Source organism: Balaenoptera physalus (genome assembly GCF_965194825.1).
Source record: "Balaenoptera physalus genome assembly, chromosome: 15".
In the NCBI taxonomy this organism is placed as follows: domain Eukaryota; kingdom Metazoa; phylum Chordata; class Mammalia; order Artiodactyla; family Balaenopteridae; genus Balaenoptera; species Balaenoptera physalus.
Window position 1 is genome coordinate 90,635,809 of NC_138894.1, and position 23,429 is coordinate 90,659,237.

The 23,429-nt window shown below is 39.5% G+C and overlaps 1 protein-coding gene across 2 annotated transcripts in view; it reads left to right on the forward strand.

Annotated features, from left to right (window-relative positions):
• The window catches only part of NOL10 (nucleolar protein 10), an 86,324-nt gene that overhangs the window by 41,149 nt on the left and 21,746 nt on the right, over positions 1–23,429 (forward strand). For both annotated transcript variants that reach the window (XM_082425840.1, XM_082425839.1), the window contains 4 exons: positions 14,708–14,834; positions 18,429–18,508; positions 18,708–18,806; positions 19,860–19,949. In XM_082425840.1, coding sequence (XP_082281966.1) covers positions 14,708–14,834; positions 18,429–18,508; positions 18,708–18,806; positions 19,860–19,949 — 396 coding nt within the window. The remainder of the gene's footprint in view (positions 1–14,707; positions 14,835–18,428; positions 18,509–18,707; positions 18,807–19,859; positions 19,950–23,429) is intronic.

Genomic DNA, 23,429 nt, shown 5'->3' on the forward strand with positions numbered 1-23,429 from the left:
GGAAGTTTAGATCTGTTTATGTTTCTTTCATATTTGCACATGGTTGTATCATTCATTCATTCATTCAGTCATTTATTTGTATGACTTTATTTTTTTTAGAGCAGTTTTCAAAACGTTCACAGCAAAATCGTGTGGAAAGTGCAGAGTTTCCACATACCCACCCCCCACACACACACAGTATACACCGCCTTCTCCGCTGTCAGTGTCCTGCACCAGAGGTGGGGCACATTTGTTGTAGTCGATGAACTGACGTTGACACATCATTATCACCCAAAGTCATTAGGGCTCACCCTTGGTGTTGTCTATTCTGTGGGTTTTGACAAATGCATAATGACATGTATCCACCGTTATATATCATACAGAATGGTTTCACTGCCCGAAAAATCCTCTGCGCTCCACCTATTAATCCCTCCCTCTTCCCCCAAGCCCCTGCCAACCACTGGTCTTTTTACTATCTATGTGGTTTTGCCTTTTCCAGATGTCACATAGTTGGAATCATACAGTATTTAGCCTTTTTAGATTGGCTTCTTTCACTTAGTAATATACCTTTAAGATCCCTCCATGTCTTTTTGTGGCCTGATAGCTCATTTCTTTTTATTACTGAATACTCTTCCATTGTATGGATGTACCACAGTCTGTTTATTCATTTACCTGTTGAACTTGTTGCTTCAAGTTTTGGCAGTTATAAATAAAGCTGCCTTAAGCATTCATGTGCATGTTTTTGTGTGGACATAAGTTTTCAACTCTGTTGGGTAAATAGCAAGGAGTGTGATTGCTGCATTGTCTGATAAAAGTATGTTTAGTTTTGTAAGAAACTGCCAGACTGTTCCAAAGTGTCTGCACCATTCTGCATTCCCACCAGCACTGAATGAGCATTGCTCTTGCTCCAGATCCTTGTCAGCGTTTGGTGCTGTCGGTGTTTTGGACTTTAGCTGTTCTAATGGTGTGTAGTGGTATCTCATTGTTTTAATTTGTAAGTACATTTATTTTTATATTGGTCACTGAAGGAAATCCAACCCTTTGTTTTTTGTCTTTGTGGGCTTGACTAGATAGTCTATGTTGACTAGTTTCTAGTTTGAGTTTTTGGGGGAGTAAGGGTCATTGGACAGATCCTTAGTAGGCACCTTTCATGCACCTGCACTAAGGCCTGGGATATCAAAGACATTTTATTTGTTGCCTTGGAGCTTATAGTTTTTTTGTTTTGTTTTGTTTTTTTTAAAATATGTGGTTAGCTTGGATTCTGTCTTTTTTTTTTTTTTTTTTAATTTTATTTTTGGCTGTGTTGGGTCTTCATTTCTGTGCGAGGGCTTTCTCCAGTTGCGGCGAGCGGGGGCCACTCTTCATCGCGGTGCGCGGGCCTCTCACCGTCGCAGCCTCTCCTGTTGCGGAGCACAGGCTCCAGACGCGCAGGCTCAGTAGTTGTGGCTCACAGGCCCAGCCGCTCCGCGGCATGTGGGATCTTCCCGGACCGGGGCGCGAACCCGTGTCCCCTGCACTGGCAGGCGGATTCCCAACCACTGCGCCACCAGGGAAGCCCGAGCTTATAGTTTTGTAAAGGAACAAACATCACAGTTGTAGGAGCGCACTAGGAAGCCATCTTCCCATAGGTGGGAGAGTCAGAGGGAGTACAGACATTTGAATGGAATCTTGAAGGACACGTAGGAATTAACCAACAAAGAGGTAGAAAGAAAGGTGGTGGAATCAGGGAGATCTTTCTACACACGGGGAGTTGAAACTAGATGCTAGAGCCTCAGATCTGTTCTGTGTGCCTGGGAGGAGCTTAGGTTTTCCAGGGGCAGGGAGGGGCAAGAAATAAATAAAACTGGAGAGATGTAAGGGCCTTAAATCTAAACCTTTTGTACTATGTTAGAGCTTTTGCTTTTGATTTGAAGTGGAGCGGCATGCCTTTGAAGGGTTTTATTCAGGGGAGCGCGATGAGATGTGGGTGTAAGATTATTCTGCCTATAGGGAGTGGGTGGCTTTGGAAGCAGGGGCTAGGACAGATTGTAATTGACCGGGAAAAGTCCTGAGAGTGCCCTCTGAGGCAGTGGCAGTGGCTGGTGAAGGAAGAGACAGATAGAAGAGGCAGTAAGGAGGTAATACCTCCTTAGGGCTTGGTGATCATTGGGAGTGGAGACTAAGAGGGAGATGGGGAACTGAATGAATGATGGTACCATTCACAAAGATAAAAGCTACAGATGATGGAGTAGATGCTAAATTGAGTTTTGGAAGTGTTGAGATGACTTGACATTTTCTCTCCCAGGTGTATGATTTAAAACTCCGAAGCTTCAGATAATGGCAAACTACTTCCTGGGAGGGAGTTTTGATCTTTTGGTTTTTTGGTTTATCTCTATGGAAAGGATCAAAAGTTGTGAGTGAGTTAAGTTCTTGAATTTTGTGGAGAGAAAAAGGATCTTTTGTCTTTCTTAAAGGTCTCTTCTCAGTCAATATCACAAATACCAATCCAGATGTTCGCTGAGGGTCTCAATCCTGAATTATAGGCTCTGAAACAATTGATGTTACAGTTTGATGTTGTAGGGGGCTTGTTAATCATTTGGTAACTCTGTCTGTGTCTGTGCCTCTGTCCCTTTGGAGATGTTGTTTATTACTTTAGGAAAAATGCTCAATTTTTTAAAAAAAAAATCAAACATTGTAAAAATATATAACCAAGGAAGAAAAAGTCCTTCATAACCGCCCCTCCCACTACCAGTCTTAACAAGACGGTGCATACTCTTTGCAGAGTCAAGTCAGTTCTCTCTTCCTCCATGCCCCCCCCCCAAACTCTCTCCCTCCATGCCTCCCCCCAAACCCCCCAAACACTAGCATGTGCGTTTTAGCAGAATTGGGATCTCATGATGCATACAGTTTCGAAAGGGCTTTTTGTCACTTAACGATACGTTATTCTGATCGGATCAGATAAATATAAAGCAAACCCATTCTTTTTAATAGTTGTACAGTATTTCATTATATAGATATGTCATAATTTATTTGTCTAGTTTCCTATTAATGGATATTCACCACTCATTTCTTTCCGTTCTCTAAACCAGTGCTGTTTAGTAGAACTTCTCTGATGGAAATGCTCTAAGATCTGCTCTGTCCAACGTGGCAGCCACTAGCCACGTGTGATTATTAAGCATTTGAAATGTGCTTGGTGTGCCTAAGGAACTGAATTTTAAATTTTATTCCATCTTAGTTCATTTAAGTAGCCACATGTGGCTAGTGGCTACTGTATTGGACAGCGCAGCTCTAAACTATGTTAGAGTCAAGTTAGGCCATCAAGGTGCTTGCTTGGATCACATTACTTGGGCTTTCATAAATTGCAGTTTAATGGTGTTTCTTTGATGTTTAACAGTCATATAAAGTTTCTCTTGTAAACCTCTTTTAAAGAAGTATTGTTCAGTGTTAGAGTTCCTTAGAGGGAGATCTATGAAATGCTTCTCGAGTTTAGTTCCAAAAGAGAGTTTCTCTTTCCAGACATATCAGTATGCTTCCTTTATCCAGTAAGTGATCTCTCTCTACCTCATTTTGCATCTCTTTTGCCTTGGTTGCCATGGATTCCAAAGTTCAATTTTTGGTTCTGCTGCAGCAGGTAATCTTTTCCCTTTCATCACTCCCCCCACCAAACTATATAGCTTTCCTTTCATTCTGAGTTTAAAGATTTCATTATGTGTATGGTTTTCCTTGTAAAGCACTTCTCTTTTTGAAAATGATTAAATTTACATGAAGTTTTTGGTATCTATCCTAAGACTTCACTAAAAAAAGATAGATACAATATATACACTACTTCCCTCCCACAACCCTGCACACACATACATCATATATCTTAATAGGGCCATTAATATCGTCATGTGTATGAATCCTGTTTATCATCCCAGTGGGAAATAGATGTATTTAAAATCTGAAATAGACATTCTACCCGGGTTGTAGAAAATTACGTGCTTTATGGTTGGTTACATTTTATTCAATTATGAGTCCAAATTGGGTTCTTTTACCTTCTTGTTTTGCCAGTATCATGCTCTACTTTGGCTTTCTTTGGGAATATATGGAAATCTTCTTTTGCTTGAATTTAAAGTGTATTCTTCAGGATTTCCTAGTTCCATGTGTGGCACCCTGTAGATAAACATTAACTGCTAAATGGTGGCAAAATATTTTTTGACCCTTCTAGAGTAGCACTGTTGAAGTGTATAACCTTCATTTAAAAACATTTTACTCTTCCTTTGTTTCTGCCAAGTTTCCATCCCTAGATATTTTTAAATATTAGGATACCCTTAGTTTTTACATAGACTTAAGAATTGGAAAGCGTAAGAATATGCCGAAAAATTATTAATAAATTCCTTTGCCTGTGAGGAAGTAGGATAGAACCAGGAAACTGCTGATGTGGTAACCAGGATAACACACTGAAACCATCTGTGTAACTCTTGGCAGGAATAAAATGACAAAACAAGATCTTGGAGAGTGCACATTACCAGGTGTGTGATCAAAAAGATAAAGACATTCTCAAATGATAAAATTGGCCTAGTGCCTTTAGCACCCATGGGACTGTTGTGTGTACGCATATGTGCAGACATAGCTGTCAAGGTTGAGCATTTTTAGTGTAGTTAGGAAACTGGGACAGGAAAAGGCTGGAAGTAGAGGACTTTGACACTGCTTGGAGTCATTGGAACGGTAAACTCTGGATGTGAACTTGGGGAAACTGCATGGGATTTCAAGTGTGACATGATGATAAACATCCAGTGGTGATTTGCAGCAGAGGTGCAGAGCCAGGCTCTTCAGGAAAGAATAAAGGGGAGACATTAAAAGAAATATGTTTGTCCTATTTAACTAACAGTGGACTTTGAAAAAGACAGGGACCATATTAAGATTTTTTTTTTCTTTTTTCTTGAGAATTGAAGGAAGATGGAAGCTGAGGACTTTTTCATGCTATTTAATGCACTGTTAGTAATTTTCAGGAAAAGCAGACGAATGTAAAGCTTTTCATTCCAACTCAAATTAGACTTACTTAGGTTAAGTATAATACAGCTTTGAATACTTACAAGAGAACTTTAAGAGATTTGGTTTATGAAGGAATTTCATGGTTTTGAACAAGATTTTTGCTCTGTTAAATTGCAGTGGTTTGAGAGTAATTCTCTTTCCCCTTTTCCTCAATTTAGCAGGACTATTTGGTGTAAGCTTGCATGTTCTGAATGTTTACTAAGCTTGCATGTTCTGAATGTTGCCAAGCTCACAGTCAGTAGATCTCCAGTGGATATATGTGTTTAGTTTTCAGTACATTGTTACTTTGGTTTCCCAGAAGCTTTCTTGGCATTACAATACCTCAAATTTAAAAGTTTAAAAAAGGAAAGGAGTGGTATGAATATCTGTTTTCAGATACATTTGTCTTTTCACAGTTTGACAATGATGTGTCTAGGTGTGGATCTCTTTGAATTTGTCCTACTTGGAGTTGAGCTTCTTGGATGTGCCGTTTAATAGTTTTTACCAAATTTGAGAAGTTTTTGGCCATTATTTCTTCAGATACTCTTTCTGCCCCTTTGTCTCTTTTCTTCTGGGACTCCCATTATGTGTATGTTGGTCTGTTTGACGTCCCACAGGTGTCTGAGGCTCTGTTCAGTTTTCTTTCTGTTTCTCAAACTGGATAATCTCAATTTACCTGTCTTCAAATTGGCTGATTCTTTCTTCTGCTGATTTATATCTGTTGAGCCCCTCTAGTGAATTTATTTCAATCATTGTATTATTCAACTCCAAGACTTTTATTTAGTTCTTTTCTATAATTTCCCTCTCCTTATTGATATTCTCTATTTCATGAGACATGTGTTCTCATACATTTCATTAGTTCTTTAGACACGGGTCTGTTTCTTTAGTTCTTTGTGCATATCTATAATAGCTGATTCAAAGTCTTTGTCTGGTAAGTCTAAAGTATGAGCTTCCTCAAAAGACAGGTTCTGTTGACTGCTTTTTATCCCCTGTGTATAGGCCGTGCTTTCTTTGCACGTCTTGTAATTTTTTGTTGAAAACTAGGTGTTTTAAATAATATAATTTGGGAGTTATGGAACTCAGATGATCCCCACCCTGAGTTCATTGTTGTTGCCGTTTTGTTTGTTTAGTGACTGCTGGATTAAGTCTGTAAAATCTGATAGCTTTGCTCTGTGTGGCCACCAAAGTCTCTGCTTAGTTGACTTAATTCAGCTAATGACAGAGCTTTCCTGGAACCAGTTAAGTCTCCCATCCTTTTTAAAGGGATCCTTGTAAACATATGTCAGATCATGTCACACCTCTGCTCAGAACCCTCCAGTGACTTCCATCTCACTGAAGGAAAAGGTAAAGTCCTGCAGTGGCCTGCAAGACCCTACCTGATCTAGCCCTCTCCTGTCTCCCTCTGTTCAAACCATACTGGGTTGGTCTCTTTGCTGATCCCCAAACATGCCAAGCAGTTCTGATCTCAGGACCTTTGCATATGCCAGATATTCTCATGGTTTACTCTCTCGTGTCCTCTAGGTCTGTATTCAGTTGTCACTTCAACATGGGCTTCCCTGTCCACCCCTGCTCCCCCTCCCCTGTGTTCTCCATCACCCTTCACTGCTTGATTTTCTCCATAGCTCTTATCACTGTCTGTCATACTCTATACTGTCTTTCCTTTGTTTGTTTATTGTTTCCCTTTCCAGAACGAAAGCTCTTTAAAGGTAGAGATTCTTGATTGTTTTGTTCACTGCTGTATCTACAGTGAAGAGAAAAATGCTTGACAATAACTTTGTTGAATAAATGAATCTATTCTTATTTAAGAATGAGACACTAGGGACTTCCCTGGTGGCGCAGTGGTTAAGAATCTGCCTGCCAGTGCGGGGGACTCGGGTTTGATCCCTGGTCTGGGAAGATCCCTCATGCCGCAGAGCAGCTAAGCCTGTGTGCCACAACTACTGAGCCTGCGCTGTAGAGCCCGTGAGCCACAACTACTGAAGCCCACACGCCCTAGAGCCCGTGTGCAGCAACTATTGAAGCCTGTGTGCTCTAGGGCGCCCGCATGCCGCAACTCCTGAGCCCATGTGCCACAGCTACTGAAGCCCGTGCACCTAGAGCCCGTGCTCCACAACAAGAGAAGCCACTGCAATGAGAAGCCCGTGCACCGCAACGAAGAGTAGCCCCCGCTCACCACAACTAGAGAAAGCCCGTGTGCAGCAACAAAGACCCCACACAGCCAAAAAAAAGAAAAGAATGAAATACTAAATGCTGATTGGAAGCTTTTTGTATGCCGTGGTCTTGTCTTCTGGTAATTTTCATGCTAACTCTTCAGCTAATGACCAAAGGCATACCTTGGAGAAATTACAGGTTTGGCTCCAGACCACTACAATAAAGCAAATGTCACAATAAAGTTAGTCACATATTTTTTGGTTTCCCAGTGCATATAAAAGTTATGTTTACACTATACTGTAGTCTATTAAGTATGCAATCGCATTATGTCTAAAAAACTATGTACATATCTTAATTTAAAAATACTTTATTGCTAAAAAATGCTAACCGTCATCCATCTGACAACACAGGGTTGCCACACACCTTCAATTTGTAAGGAACACAATATGTGCGAAGTGCAATAAAATGAGGTCTGTGCCTGTATTGGAGGATTCCCAGATATCAACATCTGGAAGTCTGTCTTTGGGGATATTACATTTTCTATAGAGAATCCCCCAGTTTCTCACCAGGAGTGTTAGGGGTTTAGGCTGGCAGGAATGGAAGCACAGCAACATGTGTTTGGCTTCTGGCATTCTGGGATCTGCGAAAGGAGCTGAGGGTCGCACACTGATACGGAGGCTGCCAGTTAGTTTGCTAATTTCAGCTCCCACAGCTCAAGTCACCTGTGCCAGGTATCTACTCACGTGGAGCAGCTTTCCTTCACTTTCTCCAAAAAATCATCCTCTGGTTTCCTAAGGGGTGGTGGGACTTTAGATATTCATCAACTCCATCATCTCCCCTCTGTTTGGGCCCATCTTCCCGGATACATGGAGCCTGGAAGTGCTGGGCCTCAAGGACTCTAAGGAAAGAATCTAGTCTCCTCTTCGATACTTACCTCTGGAAGCACCCAACATTTTTTTTTTTTTTTTTTTTTTTTTTTTTGGTTGCATTGGGTCTTCATTGCTGTGCACGGGCTTTCTCTAGTTGTGGCGAGCGGGGGCTACTCTTCATTGTGGTGCGTGGGCTTCTCATTGCGGTGGCTTCTCTTGTTGCAGAGCCACGGGCTCTAGGCACACGGGCTTCAGTAGTTGTGGCACATGGGCTCAGTAGCTGTGGCTCACGGGCTTTAGCGTGCAGTCTCAGTAGTTGTGGCGCACGGGCCTAGTCGCTCTGCGGTATGTGGGATCTTCCCGGACCAGGGCTCGAACCCGTGTCCCCTGCATTGGCAGGCAGATTCTTAACCACTGCACCACCACGGAAGCCCGTACCCAACATTTATACTGTGTTAAATCCTTTAACCACTATATTTTCTTCTTCTGTTCTTTTTGTCCTTGAAGGTAATACCTTTTATACTGGTTTACTATCATTTTAAGTAGGCTTGGGAGGGAAAGGAGATAAAAATATACAGTTAGTGCGCCATTTAATTGTTTGCTTGGGGTGTCCTATCTCCCCTAACCCTTGAGTATAGGTGCTCCATCTCATGCTTATTTGTACTCATAGGGCATTGCATAGATTAACTATTGGTTTGTCGGCTGATACAGATAGAATGGCATAGGTGATCTTTTTCTTTTTCACCTGGCCTTATTTTATTATCATTTTATTTCAGTGCCTACACTGCTTTTCAAAAAGTGAATTGAAAAAAAATTGAAATCATGGCAGATAATAATTTTTCTCCTTTTTAAAATAAATATTTTAAAATGTTGAAATTAAATTGCTCTTTTGCTGATCTGATTTTTAGGAATGAGAGAACAAAGCACTACAAGTAGAGTACCTTTAAATGACTCATAATTACTCACGCAAATACATGTAAACTTGGATACGCAATTAGGCAGCTCATTATGTTGCAAATGCAGTTACATGCTTAAATTCATGGCCACTCCCTTGGCTCACCCAGCTGTCTCTCCTCTCTTAGGCTTATTTATGACTGGTTATTAAGAAGCCCCAGCTGTCAGAATTTGAAAATACATGCTGGTACTAGTGGTGCTGTTCAACTAATAATAGAGGGAAAGTTTGAAAAGGAAGTTTGCCTTTGAGTTTATGTATTGCAGAGTTGGTCATCTTAGTTGGCAAAATCCCGTTCTCCTTCTGGAGATGCAGGCTATACATTTAGAAAAATTATGATTAATCATAATAGTGGTTAATGATAGTCACATTATAGTATACCCCCATCATCTCTGATCTGCAATTCTGAAATCCAAAAAGCCCTGAATTTTTTTTTTTATAACTGATCAGTGGCAAAACCTGAATCGCTTCATTAGGACTCAAATCTGACATGCAATGATGAGGCTCTTTCTCGTCTGTTTATCCAGATCGCCGGTGCGAAGATGTATAGGTTTTGCCGCAGAGAACTATTAATGTGTTTGCTTATGGGTCACTGGCCCAGACCCCACTGAAGGCTTTACGTAAAAGCAGTATACATACTGTGTTACCTTTTGAAAATGCAGAAGATTCTAAGGTTTCAAATGCTTTATGGCCCCAGTAGTTTCTTCTTCTTCTTCTTTTTTTTTCTAATATTTATTTATTTATTTGGCTTCGTTGGGTCTTAGTTGCGGCACCATGGGCTCTTCATTGTGGCGTGCGGGATCTTTCGTTGCAGCGCATGGGCTTCTCTCGTTGTGGAGTGCCGGGTTCCAGCACGTGCGGGCTCAGTAGTTGCGGTGCTTAGGCTTAGTTGCCCCGCGGCATGTGGGATCTTAGTTCCCCGACCAGGGATCAAACCACATCCCCTGCACTGGAAGGTGGATTCTTTTTTTTTTTTTTTTAACTTTTTTTTTTTTAATTTTACTTATTTATTTATGGCTGTGTTGGGTCTTCGTTTCTGTGCTAGGGCTTTCTCTAGTTGCGGCGAGCGGGGGCCACTCTTCATCGTGGTGCGCGGGCCCCTCACCATTGCGGCCTTTTCTGTTGCGGAGCACAGGCTCCAGACGCGCAGGCTCAGTAATTGTGGCTCACGGGCCCAGTTGCTCCGCGGCATGTGGGATCTTCCCAGACCAGGGCTCGAACCCGTGTCCCCTACATTGGCAGGCGGATTCTCAACCACTGCGCCACCAGGGAAGTCCCTGGAAGGTGGATTCTTAACCACTGGACAACCAGGGAAGTCCCTGGCCCCGTTAATTTCTGATAAAGAGTTGTGGCCTTATAGTGAGAGTAACAGATTTCAGATTAGATGTGGGTTAAAATTCTAATGGGGAAACTTTAACTGATACATGTTAGAACACTTGGATATATTACATACAGTTAAAGTTTCCCATTTTTGTTCAAAGTTATTGTGAAAAAAGAAAAAAGTTATTTATTGTATGTTGATACAGTACTACCAAATGGAGTAATTAAGAATTTTCTTAGTTACTAAAGTTTTTAAAATTGTTTTTAAATCATTAGTTTAAAAGTGAAGGGACTTCCCTGGTGGCACGGTGGTTGAGAATCCGCCTGCCAATGCAGGGGACATGGGTTCGAGCCCTGGTCCGGGAAGATCCCTCAGGGCAACTAAGCCCGTGTGCCACAACTACTGAGCCTGCACTGTAGTGCCCACGAGCCACAAGTACTGAGCCCATGTGCCACAACTACTGAAGCCCGTGCACCTAGAGCCCGTGCTCCGCAACAAGAGAAGCCACCGCTGAGAAGCCTGCGCACCACAACGAAGAGCAGGCCCTGCTCATCGCAACTAGAGAAAACCTGTGAGCAGCAACAAAGATCCAATGCAGCCAAAAATAAATTTAAAAAAAATAAATTTATTTTAAAAAGTCAAGATAACAATTTCATATTTAATTGCTGTGCTGTATTATCAATGATTTTCATATAAATAGGAAATACTAAGTAGCATTATAAGTAAATGGGAAAAATTATGGCATCTATATTGAATTAGTACAGTTTGGTTCTTTGTCTCTAATGATATTAATAATACTTTGTTGTTATTTTAATCACCCTTGATCTGTTAAAACCATCCATCCAGTAATCCTCAATCCTTATTTCTGCCTTAACCCAGCTTTAGGATGTGGCACAGTGGTTTTTCAAAAGAATGGGGGATGGGGTACCCTTTTCTGTCAACTCCCTAAGAATCTTAATATTCATTGTCTTTCCTCCCCACTCTTAGTCATTTTTGTCCATTACCAGAATACAGGAGAATTTTGAGGTTTTAAATTAAGCATATGTAATTAACATCTTAAAAGTAGATTGTAATCATACAGGCGGATGAGCTTGGGCATGTGGCATGTATTTTCATGTACCTTAAAATTGGTTCTTTTGCCCAAACGGATTAGAGCAAGTAGATACTCGGCTGCATTTCAGTCAAGGCCTTCCCAAAGCACACTGATAAAGATTCTTTCCTATTTTGGAGGACCAAGTATTTCTGTTTGAATTGATTGATGTGATTGTCATTAAAGTTGCTGAGGGACCCATGGAACCCTTTATAGCGGTTTGATGAGTCCGTTTCCAGTTCTCTACTTTTACTGACCTATGACTTTAGGAAATTCTTATAAATAAACAGTGGAAAGTCATTAACAGATAAACTGAAGTTTAAAATAGAACAGTCTTCACCAAGTTTCTGAAACAAAACTCTTCTGGTGCATAAAAATGTAGATAATCAAGCAGTAATCAGTTTTGACTGCAGTATAGAATATAGCAATATAATGACACTACGGAAAACCTAGAAACTTTTGACGTAGTAGTAATAGTACACCAGTTGTTAAAAAAGATGCTTTCTTCAAGTTGTAAAGCCTGAAATTTAAGAATAAATTAATATATTTTTATGTATTAGTTGAAGGATTAACATATTTTATGAATAAAGACAGCAAGAATTTTTACACATGAATTAATATTGTGGTCGTTATAGGTACATCAGAGCCGTGCATGTGCTTAAGCCCTCCTTATTAGTTAAGCCAACCACTGTTTTTGCAACTTAGTGGTAGACCTTTGAGGAAAGCTCTAATGTGGATAAAACCTTCAGTGAATACCAGTTAAATCAGTAATTTGAACTTTGTTATGGTTATTCTGATGTTTTTTTCTCTGAGTAGGAAGTAGGGAAACGTGATTAATAATCAACCCATTAGACTTCGTTTTGTTTTTGATGGAAATATTTCCTCCTGTAAAATTTAATGGCCATGAATTTGATTGCAGAGATTATTTTCCATAACCAGAGCTGTCCCTAGAGAGGCAATTTGAAACAGTTTCATTAGAATCCAGATAACTATCAAAAAGAGTGTTCTGGAACATTATAAAAAAGGACCATGTGAAAGTAAGTTCAGATCTGGTCTGATATTTTAATATTCCTACCCCTCATCCCCCAAGAAAAGTCAGTAAACACAGTGTAATCTTTTCATTGTCTTTGAAGCCCATGTTTATGACTGAAACTACTTTATTATGAGGTCCTTTGGTACCAGTGCCCCCTCGCATAGGAGGCAAAATAAATCTGACTTTCACTAAAAAGTGTTCTTATATCCAGTAGTTTTATGGTGAGGTATTTGAATGTTTTTATCTGAGTAAGGACAACTAGACAATTTAAAAAATACTTTTGCCAAACTAGACCCTTTAAGTCTTCATGCCTTGTGGAGTGGAATTCATGAATGCATTCATACATGTTTTATGTGTGACTAGATTTATTTATGAAACACTTAACTGAACACCTACTACTTGGCAGGCAATGTTCTAGGTACTGGAAATTAAGCACTTAAAACAGATGAAGTTTAAACCCTCCCATGAGAACAATTTCTTGAGGATCTTATATTCTAGAAAAGTGCTAAGAGTTAGTGTACTTTCTTCCTCTCTAAAAGAGGAGACGATTGCTGTCCTAGGTTGTACACCAGTACATGGTCGAGCTTTGCTTTTGCATATTTGTGACTGATGGGAAGCAGATACCCTGTAGTTGCAGGTGCCTAAACTCTCACTCTCAGAAGGTGCCCCGTGGTTTTCCTAGCTTGCTCACGTGTTCATTCTAACCGGAAGTCCTTTCAAATATACTTACTGAGTGTCCCAACCCGGCCTGTTTCATCTAGCCCTTGCCCGTCTTCCACGTGGATTCAGCACAATCTCAGTTCATTGCTTTAAACGGCTGAGTGTGTGCTCATGTGCATGTGTGTGTGCATGCACAAACCATCTGCTGCAGTTAGGTTTCTAACTCCTTGGGGAATAAGAGCATAGTCGGGGACTTTGGTTTAGCACAGTGCTTTATATATAGTAGCAATTAATATCAATATTTGTTGACTTCAAGCTACTGTCCTAAAATTGCTTAAAACCACAGCAGTTTCTTTAAAATGGTCTACATCGAATTTTTTTTAAAAATACCTTTCATTTCTTGAAGGTTTGTCTTTTATGGTCAGTCAAACCACTTAGCGTATCAAGACCTTTACCTCTGTTTTTAAAAATTGTACAGATTATGCAAGTAAGAAAATACTCCATGGGACTTTTTAATGCTCATTAAGAGTTGTTTTTCATGTTCGTGAGCCCCGTAGCCTTTGGCAGGAGTGGTGGGATCACCCCCTCTAATCAGGCAAAATAATAGAATGAATTAGTATGGCTATGTCTTACATTTCCTTTCTTTTTGTTTAATGGTTGAAGAGGCTATTGGGGGCTGTCTTCCTTTGTTATAACTCTCTTCCTCCTACCTTCCCTCCTCCAAAAAGTTTAAGCTAGATTTAATAATTTCCATTATGAGTTTTGTTTTTTTTCTCTGTATGATTGATTACTGTCAAAATACACAGGCAAGAAGTCATTGGAAGTTTCATTTTGTAAGAGCCCAGAGTTCTCTCTTCTGAAAGCCTCCACCACGAGGGAGGGTTTCGGTAGCTTGGCTCTCCCGCTGAGTGTTATTTCCTTTGGGATAAGCGTTGACCTCAGTGCGTGAGACGTCTGCTGGGAAAGATTTGTACCAGGGGCAAAAGAGTAAGAAGCAATCACGGTATTTTATGGAAGTAATTGGGTAACAAATTGAAGTATTCATATTTTATTACTTGGTTATAAATTCTGTTCAATCCTTTGTTCCTCAGCCTTTTATTGGGACTGATTGTGGATCCTGGCAGCCCATTTTAGGTTTAATCTAAAGAATTCTGTATACAGAATTTTAATTTTTAATCAATGAAGTGGACCATACAAGATAGAATGTAATTATCAAGTAATTAGTTGAAAACCTTTAAAAAGGATAATTCTCATTTTGGACTTTTGTCATGAGTGGCAAACAAAAAGTCTGGTATGCCAAGTATGCTTTTGTAGATTCTAGTACTGTTTTGAATGAAAGAGATAATAGAATTATAGATGGATGTTATTATTACTACCTGAGTTATTATTTCTATTTTCATAGTTATCACGTAAGGATATTCATTAATATTGTTGTGTCCCAGACTGAGATTTTTCCCTTATAGGTCTAAGTTCTCCCTACTTTGTTTTTTTCTCTTCCGTTATAGACTTGATTATGCATATTGCAGTTGTTTCTCAGTACTTATGATAGAATCAAGGATTTTTAAATTATATAAATATAATATGAAATCTGGTTGTAAAACAACTCTTAGTTGACATGATTAGAATGCACATTTGCTAACCTTCTAATCAACGCCAACAGGTTTTGGGTCCTGCTCCCAGGTGGTGTTCCTTCTTAGACAACTTGACAGAAGAATTGGAAGAGAATCCAGAAAGCACAGTTTATGATGATTACAAATTTGTCACCAAGAAAGACCTTGAAAATTTAGGTAAAAAAAATTATGATGAAATGTTTATAAGATTATTTCTACTTGTTTTTGTTTTGAGTTTTGAACATTAGAAGTGATAGAGTCACATTTATCTGATTTTCCAAATCTCTTTCTGGCAAATCAGACATTAAACTTAGTATATATAATCTCTGCTTAGAAAAAGATTCAGATAAATTCAACCTACTGAAGCTTTTTTGTATCTTAAATGAGGAATAATTTTTTTAACCTACCACCTATGTATGTGAAAAATATCAGTCAAGGGAGCAGTGACTTTCAAGTACTATTTGAATATAATAAGATTTTGAGAAATCTCAGAGACTGCACGGAAACGATTTTTGTCCCCCTGTAGGTTTGCTTATTAAAAGACCTAATCCAAAACTTAGAACCCATAGATTGAATCCTCAAATATGTAGAACCTTAACAGTTACTTAGGTTTAAAGAATACAAACCAAGAAATGCTTCTTAATAATGGCCAACATTTAAAATAGGGCTTACATGTGCCAGGCGGTATTCTGAATGTTTTATATACAACTCATTTAATCCTCACAGCTATGGAGTGGATACTATTATGATTTCATTTTATAGGTAAAGAAACTGAGGCCAGAAAGATTTTTTTTTTTTTCCCAGAAAGATTAAAGCAACTTGCCAAAGGCTTCAGTGGTTGGTAAATGTGAGGGTTAGAGTTTAAACTTAGAGTCCATGCTCTTAACCTCAGCCATACTGACCCCTCTGAAGAACATGTTTATCTTAGTTGACTAGTACTGGTTTGTAGGATAACAAGAGTAGGTTTTGCTAATCTTGTCCTATTGTTGGGAAAAGGCTACATAGCAAATTACTGAGAATGGGGAAACTTAGAGGATCCATTCTCCACAAGCCTAGGCAGCTTAGTTGTCTTTAGAACAAATAGATGTACTATAGCAGTTAAATGCTAAAAGAAGATAGAATCGTATAACAAACAGATTAGAAGAGAGATTCTTAAACTCTATTTTGAAACTATATCTTTTAGCACAGTTAATCCAGGCAGAATTATTTTCTACTAGCTACCACCAAAATAATTCTTTAAATTTTAATGTGTTTAAAAAGAAAAGAGTTGTATTTAGCCTTTTAAAAATATGACTTATGGATGAAATAGGGTGAACTGAGTCTTCCTACTGAAGTGCCTCCTTAAATACCTCCAATGTAATTTTTACAGTATGCTTCTGTCATACTCACCTACCTTCTTAAATTGGAGACTAAAAAGTCATTGCTATTTTGTGGATTTTTAAAAACTGTGTTTAGTATATTTTGGATGTTTTTTCAGTCTCTTCACTGTGTTTATTTTGGGTGAGGAAGGCAGTGATAAAGGTTTAGATACGTTTTGTTAAAATGCATTCATACTGCCTATTTTTAATACTATGGAAATAGATATAATATTCAACAAAATAAGTTATACTAGAAATCATCTTCATGTAAATTAGTAATATCTTTTAATATTAAATGAGCCATTGGTTATAATTTTTCAACAGATTTTACCATCATATATAAAACCTTTAAAATAATTTATGTTAAAGTAAAAATAAGGCCATGTAACTAACTTCCCTTATTTCTTAAGGTTATAGCATTGAATACTTGCAAGTTCTGACATTTCCCAGTTATAGCCTTTAGCAGGTCCTATACCATGGTGTTTCCCAAAACGTGTTTCATGGGCCACTGTGTATGCAGTGCTGGGTGGGTGGCATTGTGGCTGATATCATGGGCATTAGAGATGGGCTGACATGGGCTCACATCCCACCTCTACCACATAACAGCTCTATGACTTGGCCAATTTACTTAACCTCATTGTGCCTTGGTTTCCTCATCTATAAAATGGCAGTAGTAATGGTGCCTACCCGTAGGGTTGCTTGGAGAATGAATCAGATAATGCTTGAAAAGTACTCAGCACAGTTTCGAAACATAATACATAAATGTTACCTATCATTTTAAGAGATTTGTGGCAAATAAGTTTGAGAAATGTTAGGTTAAGCCAAGATAAATCAGTTTCTCTACTTATGGACTTCTTTGAGCCTTTAATGCCATCATACACTATAAATATCCAGGAGGGGGAGGAAAATATGAAACAGTTCCCAAACTTAACTTGATCGTAGAACCTCTTCTTCCTCAAAGATCTCTTGGGACTAGTGTTCTGTGGAGCTAATGATGGGAAAAGCTGCTGCTCCTGCCAGATTCTCTGTGTAGAATTGTTTTAACATGAAAAGCTTTCTCCTGGAATGGGAATAATGCTGGGCCGTAAATATAAATTTTATACACCTAATAGAGGAAACAAAAAATTATGAACCCACATGTGCAGGTACCTAAATGCAGATTGTTATGCATTGGACATTTCATTAAGGTTCAGCCCTCCCTCCGTCCGAACCCCCCTACCACCTTTTAAGTTTCTACTGTGCAAATCCAAACCCTGTGGTTTTATTAACCTAATGAATTCTAGGAAAGTATTTTTCTGACCAAGTCTTATTACTTTATGAGATTATCCTAAATTTAATTTTGCCTTTTGATGTTGTTCTGTAATGTGTACTGTTTTGTACATCTATGTGATTTTGCCTAGTAAGTGATTTTTAGGTCTGGAGGGATGTTAATTTCTAAAATTTGGAAATCAGGGTAATGTTTTCCTTGGAAACATAGTCACTTAGTATTATACCAACTAAAGCTGCCATTTATGTGAGTATATCATAGGTGGTCTTATTCTGAAGATAAATATTCTCATAACCTTTCTCTGTGTAAATATTTGCAATTAATAAATAATTTCTGTGACATAGGCAGAGCATCCTTTTCTGACCACCAGCACCACTAATTGTAAATGAAATCTAAATCTAGGAAACCCTGTGAAAGATACTATACTGTTCAAAGCTTCCAAACACTGATTGGCATTGAACTTTTAATTCATTCATGATGAAGTATGTCTGTATATAATATATATGTTGGTATAAATTTGCCAAAAGCAGTTCTTTTGGGGGAAAAACATGCCCTTTCTACATTATTGTTGTGACAGTGTCCTTTGTTTTTGGAAATTATGGGCCATAACAGTGGTCTCCCCCCAACCCTGGCACTGTTCCTACTTGGCAGTTTGAAAGTTGACAACCTAGTGTTGATCTCAGCATTTTTTGTTTGTTTGGGCTTTTTTTTTTTTGCCGCGCTGCACGGCATGTGGGATCTTAGTTCCCCGATCAGGGATCGAACCTGTGCCCCTGCAGTGGAAGCGTGGAGTCTTAACCAGTGGACCGCCAGGGAAGTGCCCTCAGTATTATTTTTAAAGTTAAACTAGCTCATGGAATCCAAAAATCTGAGAACCACTTGTATAGGGAACCCTTCTTTACTTATCTGTCATAGTTCATAAAGACCTTGCCATCATTTTTATGCTTAGTATTACATTAAAAATAAGTAAGGATGATATTGCTGAAGCAGAGTAAAATTTTCTTTGCAATTATTGAAGAAGATCAGTAATTCTGATCCTTAAATTTTTACTCAGAAGTGAACTTATAATCAAATTGTCATGAAAAATCGTTGAATTTTAATCAAGATTTCATAAAAATCTGCCCTCTTCTGATTAACTTTCCCCAGGGCTCACCCATCTTATTGGATCACCTTTTCTCCGGGCGTATATGCATGGATTTTTCATGGATATAAGACTCTACCACAAGGTAACTACAAAACTACAGTTATTTTAGGTGACTGATGAGCGCTCTGTAGCCATTTCTTCTCTACTTACTTGCATTTTTATAAAACATACTTAAGATTTGTAAGCAATCTGTCTGTTCTTTGGCATGATAGTCATGCTGTATATGAGACATGCTGCTAAATACAATTCTCTTATTTTTAATTTTTTTCCACTTTGAAAAGGTGAAATTGATGGTAAATCCATTTGCTTTTGAAGAATATAGGAAAGATAAGATCCGACAGAAGATAGAAGAAACACGAGCACAGAGAGTCCAATTAAAGGTAAATATTGTAGTCATCATTGAATGTACTAGAGAAGGGTACTTCACTTTTATTTTATTTATTACTCAAAGAAACCTGCCATCCATTTCTTAGTTTTTCCATCCTTAGTTTACATCTTTTACTGGTATTTTTGGTATATTTTATTTGTTGTGAGGGTGGACACTCTTTACAGTTTTATCATTATAGACTCTATGGTAATGGTAGTGTGGCAGATCACGCCAGGTGAGCTGATAGTGTCCGTCCTACCAGGAAGATATGATGCTGTTTTCAAACAGGGATTTAGAGTTTGGAGCGATGGCGCTTTGCTAATCCCCATTTCTTCCTGACATTTGGGAGTGTCTTAGGCTAGCTGCTTGGATCATGGGAAATGGTCATTAGACTATGCCAGGGCCCAGACAGGAATCAGGCCACACTAGTTCTATTAACAGAGGGAATTTAATGTAAAGAATTGTTACCCAGGTATTAGAGAACTGAAAAGGCAGAAATACTGAGGTATTGATAAGAGAGGCCGTGGCTTCAGGGAGCAGCTGACACTCCAGGGCTGGGCGGCAGGAGAGAGGCAGGTCTGCGAGCCGGGACTCAGACCTCCGTGGAGGGCTGACAGCTGGCCGTGGGGTCCTCGAGGTCGGGTGAGGCCGTTCCCGGGAGCGGGGGAGAACCACAGAGTGGCCTCCCCGCTCTGCTGGAGCCACCGGTTGTTGCCAGGACAAAGCAGCGTTGGCGGGTGATGTCACGCCAGCGGCAAGCAGAGGGGAAGCGCAAACCCCATCTCCTTCTGCCTTCCCGTCCCGACTGAGATCAGCCACCAAGTGATACAATCATTTCCAACTGGACATTGTTTAAAGCACATGCACACACTTTCAGTGCAAAAGACTAGTGACAGGTCTTTCCTTTTTCCAGATTATTTGTTAAGTTTTTAAAAGCAGTGAGTGTGTGTGTATATTGGCCAGGTCAGGCTAGGACACGGAGTCCTCTGTCCCTGCTCTTCGCTTTAACCTTTAAAGCTAAATTGTAGGTATTTCAGTACAGCTTTTTTTTTTTCACCTCTACTAGAAATTGCCAAAAGTTAACAAAGAGCTGGCACTTAAATTAATTGAGGAAGAGGAGGAAAAGCAAAAATCTACATGGAAAAAGAAGGTTAAGGTAAGATTTTATAAGGCAGAGAAAATATTGATAAATTGTCTCTCCATTTTCTTGACAGTAACTTGTATCTTTTTTCTTTTTACTTTAAAAATGCATTTAGTTTTCTATTTTCCCTGCTTTTAAGATAGTATGTGCTCAATATGGGAAGTTTGTAAAATAGAATATAAAGAAGAAAGTCACCCATATAATTCTATCCAGACAAAGGCATCATTAATATTTTAGTGAATTTCCTTCCTGTCTTATTTCTCTTAAAATTATAAACTATAATAGCAGGATACTATTGTATATATAAAATATTTATCCTGGTTCTATAAAATAACACACATAGCTTCCCATTTTTATTAAAAGTTCTTTCATAAATATTTTTGAGAGCTGCATATTTTATCTTGTGATGTATTTTAAATAATCCTTTTATTGTTAAATATTGAGTTTGCTTATTGTTTTTCTCTGTACTAACTAGGTTTGTTTATAACTTCACAAGTAACCAGTTTTCATTTAGACTTCCCATCATTGGGACTGTGCACTCCTATGAATACTGCTCTCCACATTCCGTTCCTAATGTAAAAGAGGGAAAGATCGGTCATAAACTAAGTAAGGGTCAATGCTTCATTTAGCTGATGTTGTCAAGACAGGAGGAGGTTTTTCTAATGTTCCCGGATATGCGAAGGCTTCCTCATTCCTCCCCAGTGCTGTTTTCTCACCTGTTTAGATCAGGCAGGCAGATGACCAAGCTGGGCTGTCCTCTGGAATGAGGTGTAAACATCCGATCTCTCCTGCAAGCCTGCAGGACCTGCCTGAGTAGATAGATGGCCGAACCTCGTATCTGGGCCGGCTGTGTTGAGCTCTCAGGAGGGGATTGTTTGCTTGTTTATTCTTTCTCGGTTCTCTCTCTAGTTTTTAGCCAGGTGAGTGAACGGGAGATAAGTGAGCTCTTCATGTGTTTATTTTTGTACCACTCTCTTCAGTGACGTCAGGGGACTGCAACTAAAGGGTCTTGTGTCTGGCCCCCTTGCTAACTAGTTGTGTCATCATGGGTGACCCTCAGCTTCACTGAGTCATAGCTTGTTCTTCTATAAGATGCAAGAGTAGGACCAGCGAGGGGCGTTCTTGGCGCTATGATTTCTAAATGGGTTCACTCTCACTGTTCCCTCTGTCGTCCTTGGCCTCCTCATCCTTTCTGCATCCTCTTATCCTGGTCTGTTAGCTTCTTTTAATATGCTGTTTTTTCCCTTTTTATTCCAATTCTTTTTAATTTATTTTTTATTGGGGTATAGTTGTTTTACAGTGTCGTGTTAGTTTCTGCTGTACATCGAAATGGAGTTCCCTGTGCTATACAGCAGGTTCTCATTAGTTATCTATTTTATACATATTAGTGTATATGCATTGATCCCAATCTCCCAGTTCATCCCACCCCCCCACACACAAGTAAATACATAGATGGCTTTTACGTTTCTATTTTCATTACATGAATAGTATACCAATGTTGAAGCAATGACTTAAACTTATTATATGAATTTATACATCTATATGCTATGGCTGTGCACCTTCCTAATTTACATCAGTGTATTAAGTATATATGTATATCTTAAAATGTTTAAAATGTAAGTGCTTCCTGCTACCTTGACTTTCTCCTCAGAGTATTAACATTGATTTATTTTCTTCCTTTCTTTCTTTCTTTCTTTAATGAATTTATTTATTTGTATTTTTGGCTGTGTTGGATCTTCGTTGCTGTGTGCGGGCTTTCTCTAGTTGCGGTGAGCGGGGGCTACTCTTCGTTGCAGTGTGTGGGCTTCTCATTGCGGTGGCTTCTCTTGTTGCAGAGCACGGGCTCTAGGTGTGCGGGCTTCAGTAGTTGCGGCACACAAGCTCAGTAGTTGTGGCTCGTGGGCTCTAGAGCGCAGGCTCAGTAGTTGTGGCGTGTGGGCTTAGTTGCTCCACGGCATGTGGGATCTTCCCGGACCAGGGATTGAACCCATGTCCCCTGTATTGGCAGGCAGATTCTTAACCACTGCGCCACCAGGGAAGTCCCCACATTGATTGTCTTGTTAGCCCAGCCTGAGGATGGTTAGGGAGGTAACCTTTCAGCTTTATATGTCATTCTGCAAGCTTAATGGAAGTGATCTTTGGATTTACATGCCCTGAAGTTTCAGTAAGGAGGGAGTGGAGCTAATTTAGGCTGCAGATGTATTCTTTTCTATGTTTTATGCTTATGAGGCTTTATTACATTTAATGTTATAGAGAGTAGGACACTTAAAATTTAATTTTGATACTTTGTGCAGCACGGTATACACAGTTCCGGAGCCTTTTTAAAGGCCTTATGATTGTGGAGATGTGGGGGAAGCGTCCTTTTCTCACCATCCCCCCTCTGCTTCACAGACTTTTGTTGAGGTAGGGACGGCTGGAAGAGATGTAGAACACAGGCGGCCCTTGCTGTGCACGTTAGTGCAGGGTGGTAACAACGAGCCTGGGAGCTGAAAACATGCAAAGTGATCTGTAGAGTCAATGGGAAAATCATGGTTGTCTGTGCCTTTAAAACAGTTTTAGTCAAAACATTTATAGGGTTACCCTGTAAAGAGTCATCAGACTGTGTGCTATTTCTACTGCAGGTGCAAGGAGGAAGAACCTTGGAAATTCTTATCTTCTTCCATCAAGCAGTTCCCCTTCAGCTGTTGGAAGCTGGAAGCACGGTGTTTGTAGCTGTGTGAACTATAGAATCCCGCTAGAAGGTGGTGTTTGTAAAACGTGCTCCTCGTCTGCTCTTAGTGGCTTGCTGACCCAAGTCAGGCTCCGTTATCAGAGCTCAGTTTCTTTCCAGAAATACTTAAATATAGTCATCTAAAAATCTGAGACTGTTATTAGACAGTTTGTGTGATTCGTTGTTTAACAGTTTTATCTAATTAAATGACCTGGGGAATTCCCTGGTGTCCAGTGGTTAGGACTTGGCGCTTTCACTGCTAGGGCCTGGGTTCGACCCCTGGTCAGGGAACTAAGATCCCACAGGCCGCGTGGTGTGGTTCCCCCACCCCTGCCCCCCAAAAAAAGACCTTAAAAACGGTTCCTGAATTAAGGAAAGACTCCTTCATTATAATTGTAAAGAATACTTGAAAGAATTGTGAAATCCATCAGCAGTTCATTAGTCTTGTCTGGTCTTTGAATTCAGCTCTTTAAGCCCTCAGGAGCTTTAATAGCTCTGGTAACTTCTGATGTGAAAGTCAGTGTGGTGCGGTTATGTTCTGCTTTGGCTCCAGCTGAAATTTCACGGAGGCCAACGGTGAAATACGTTTCCAGATATCGCTACCACTGATAACATAATTAAAGTCTAATAAGATGTTTACCTTTCAGTTGATGTTGCATCTGCAATGGCAAGTGACCCACCGCATAATAATGTCAAGAAACATTATCTGGACCTTATCCAAACTTAGAAATTTGGTAGTGTTAATTGGTGGTATTTAGTATTAGAAATTTGGTATTAATTAATTT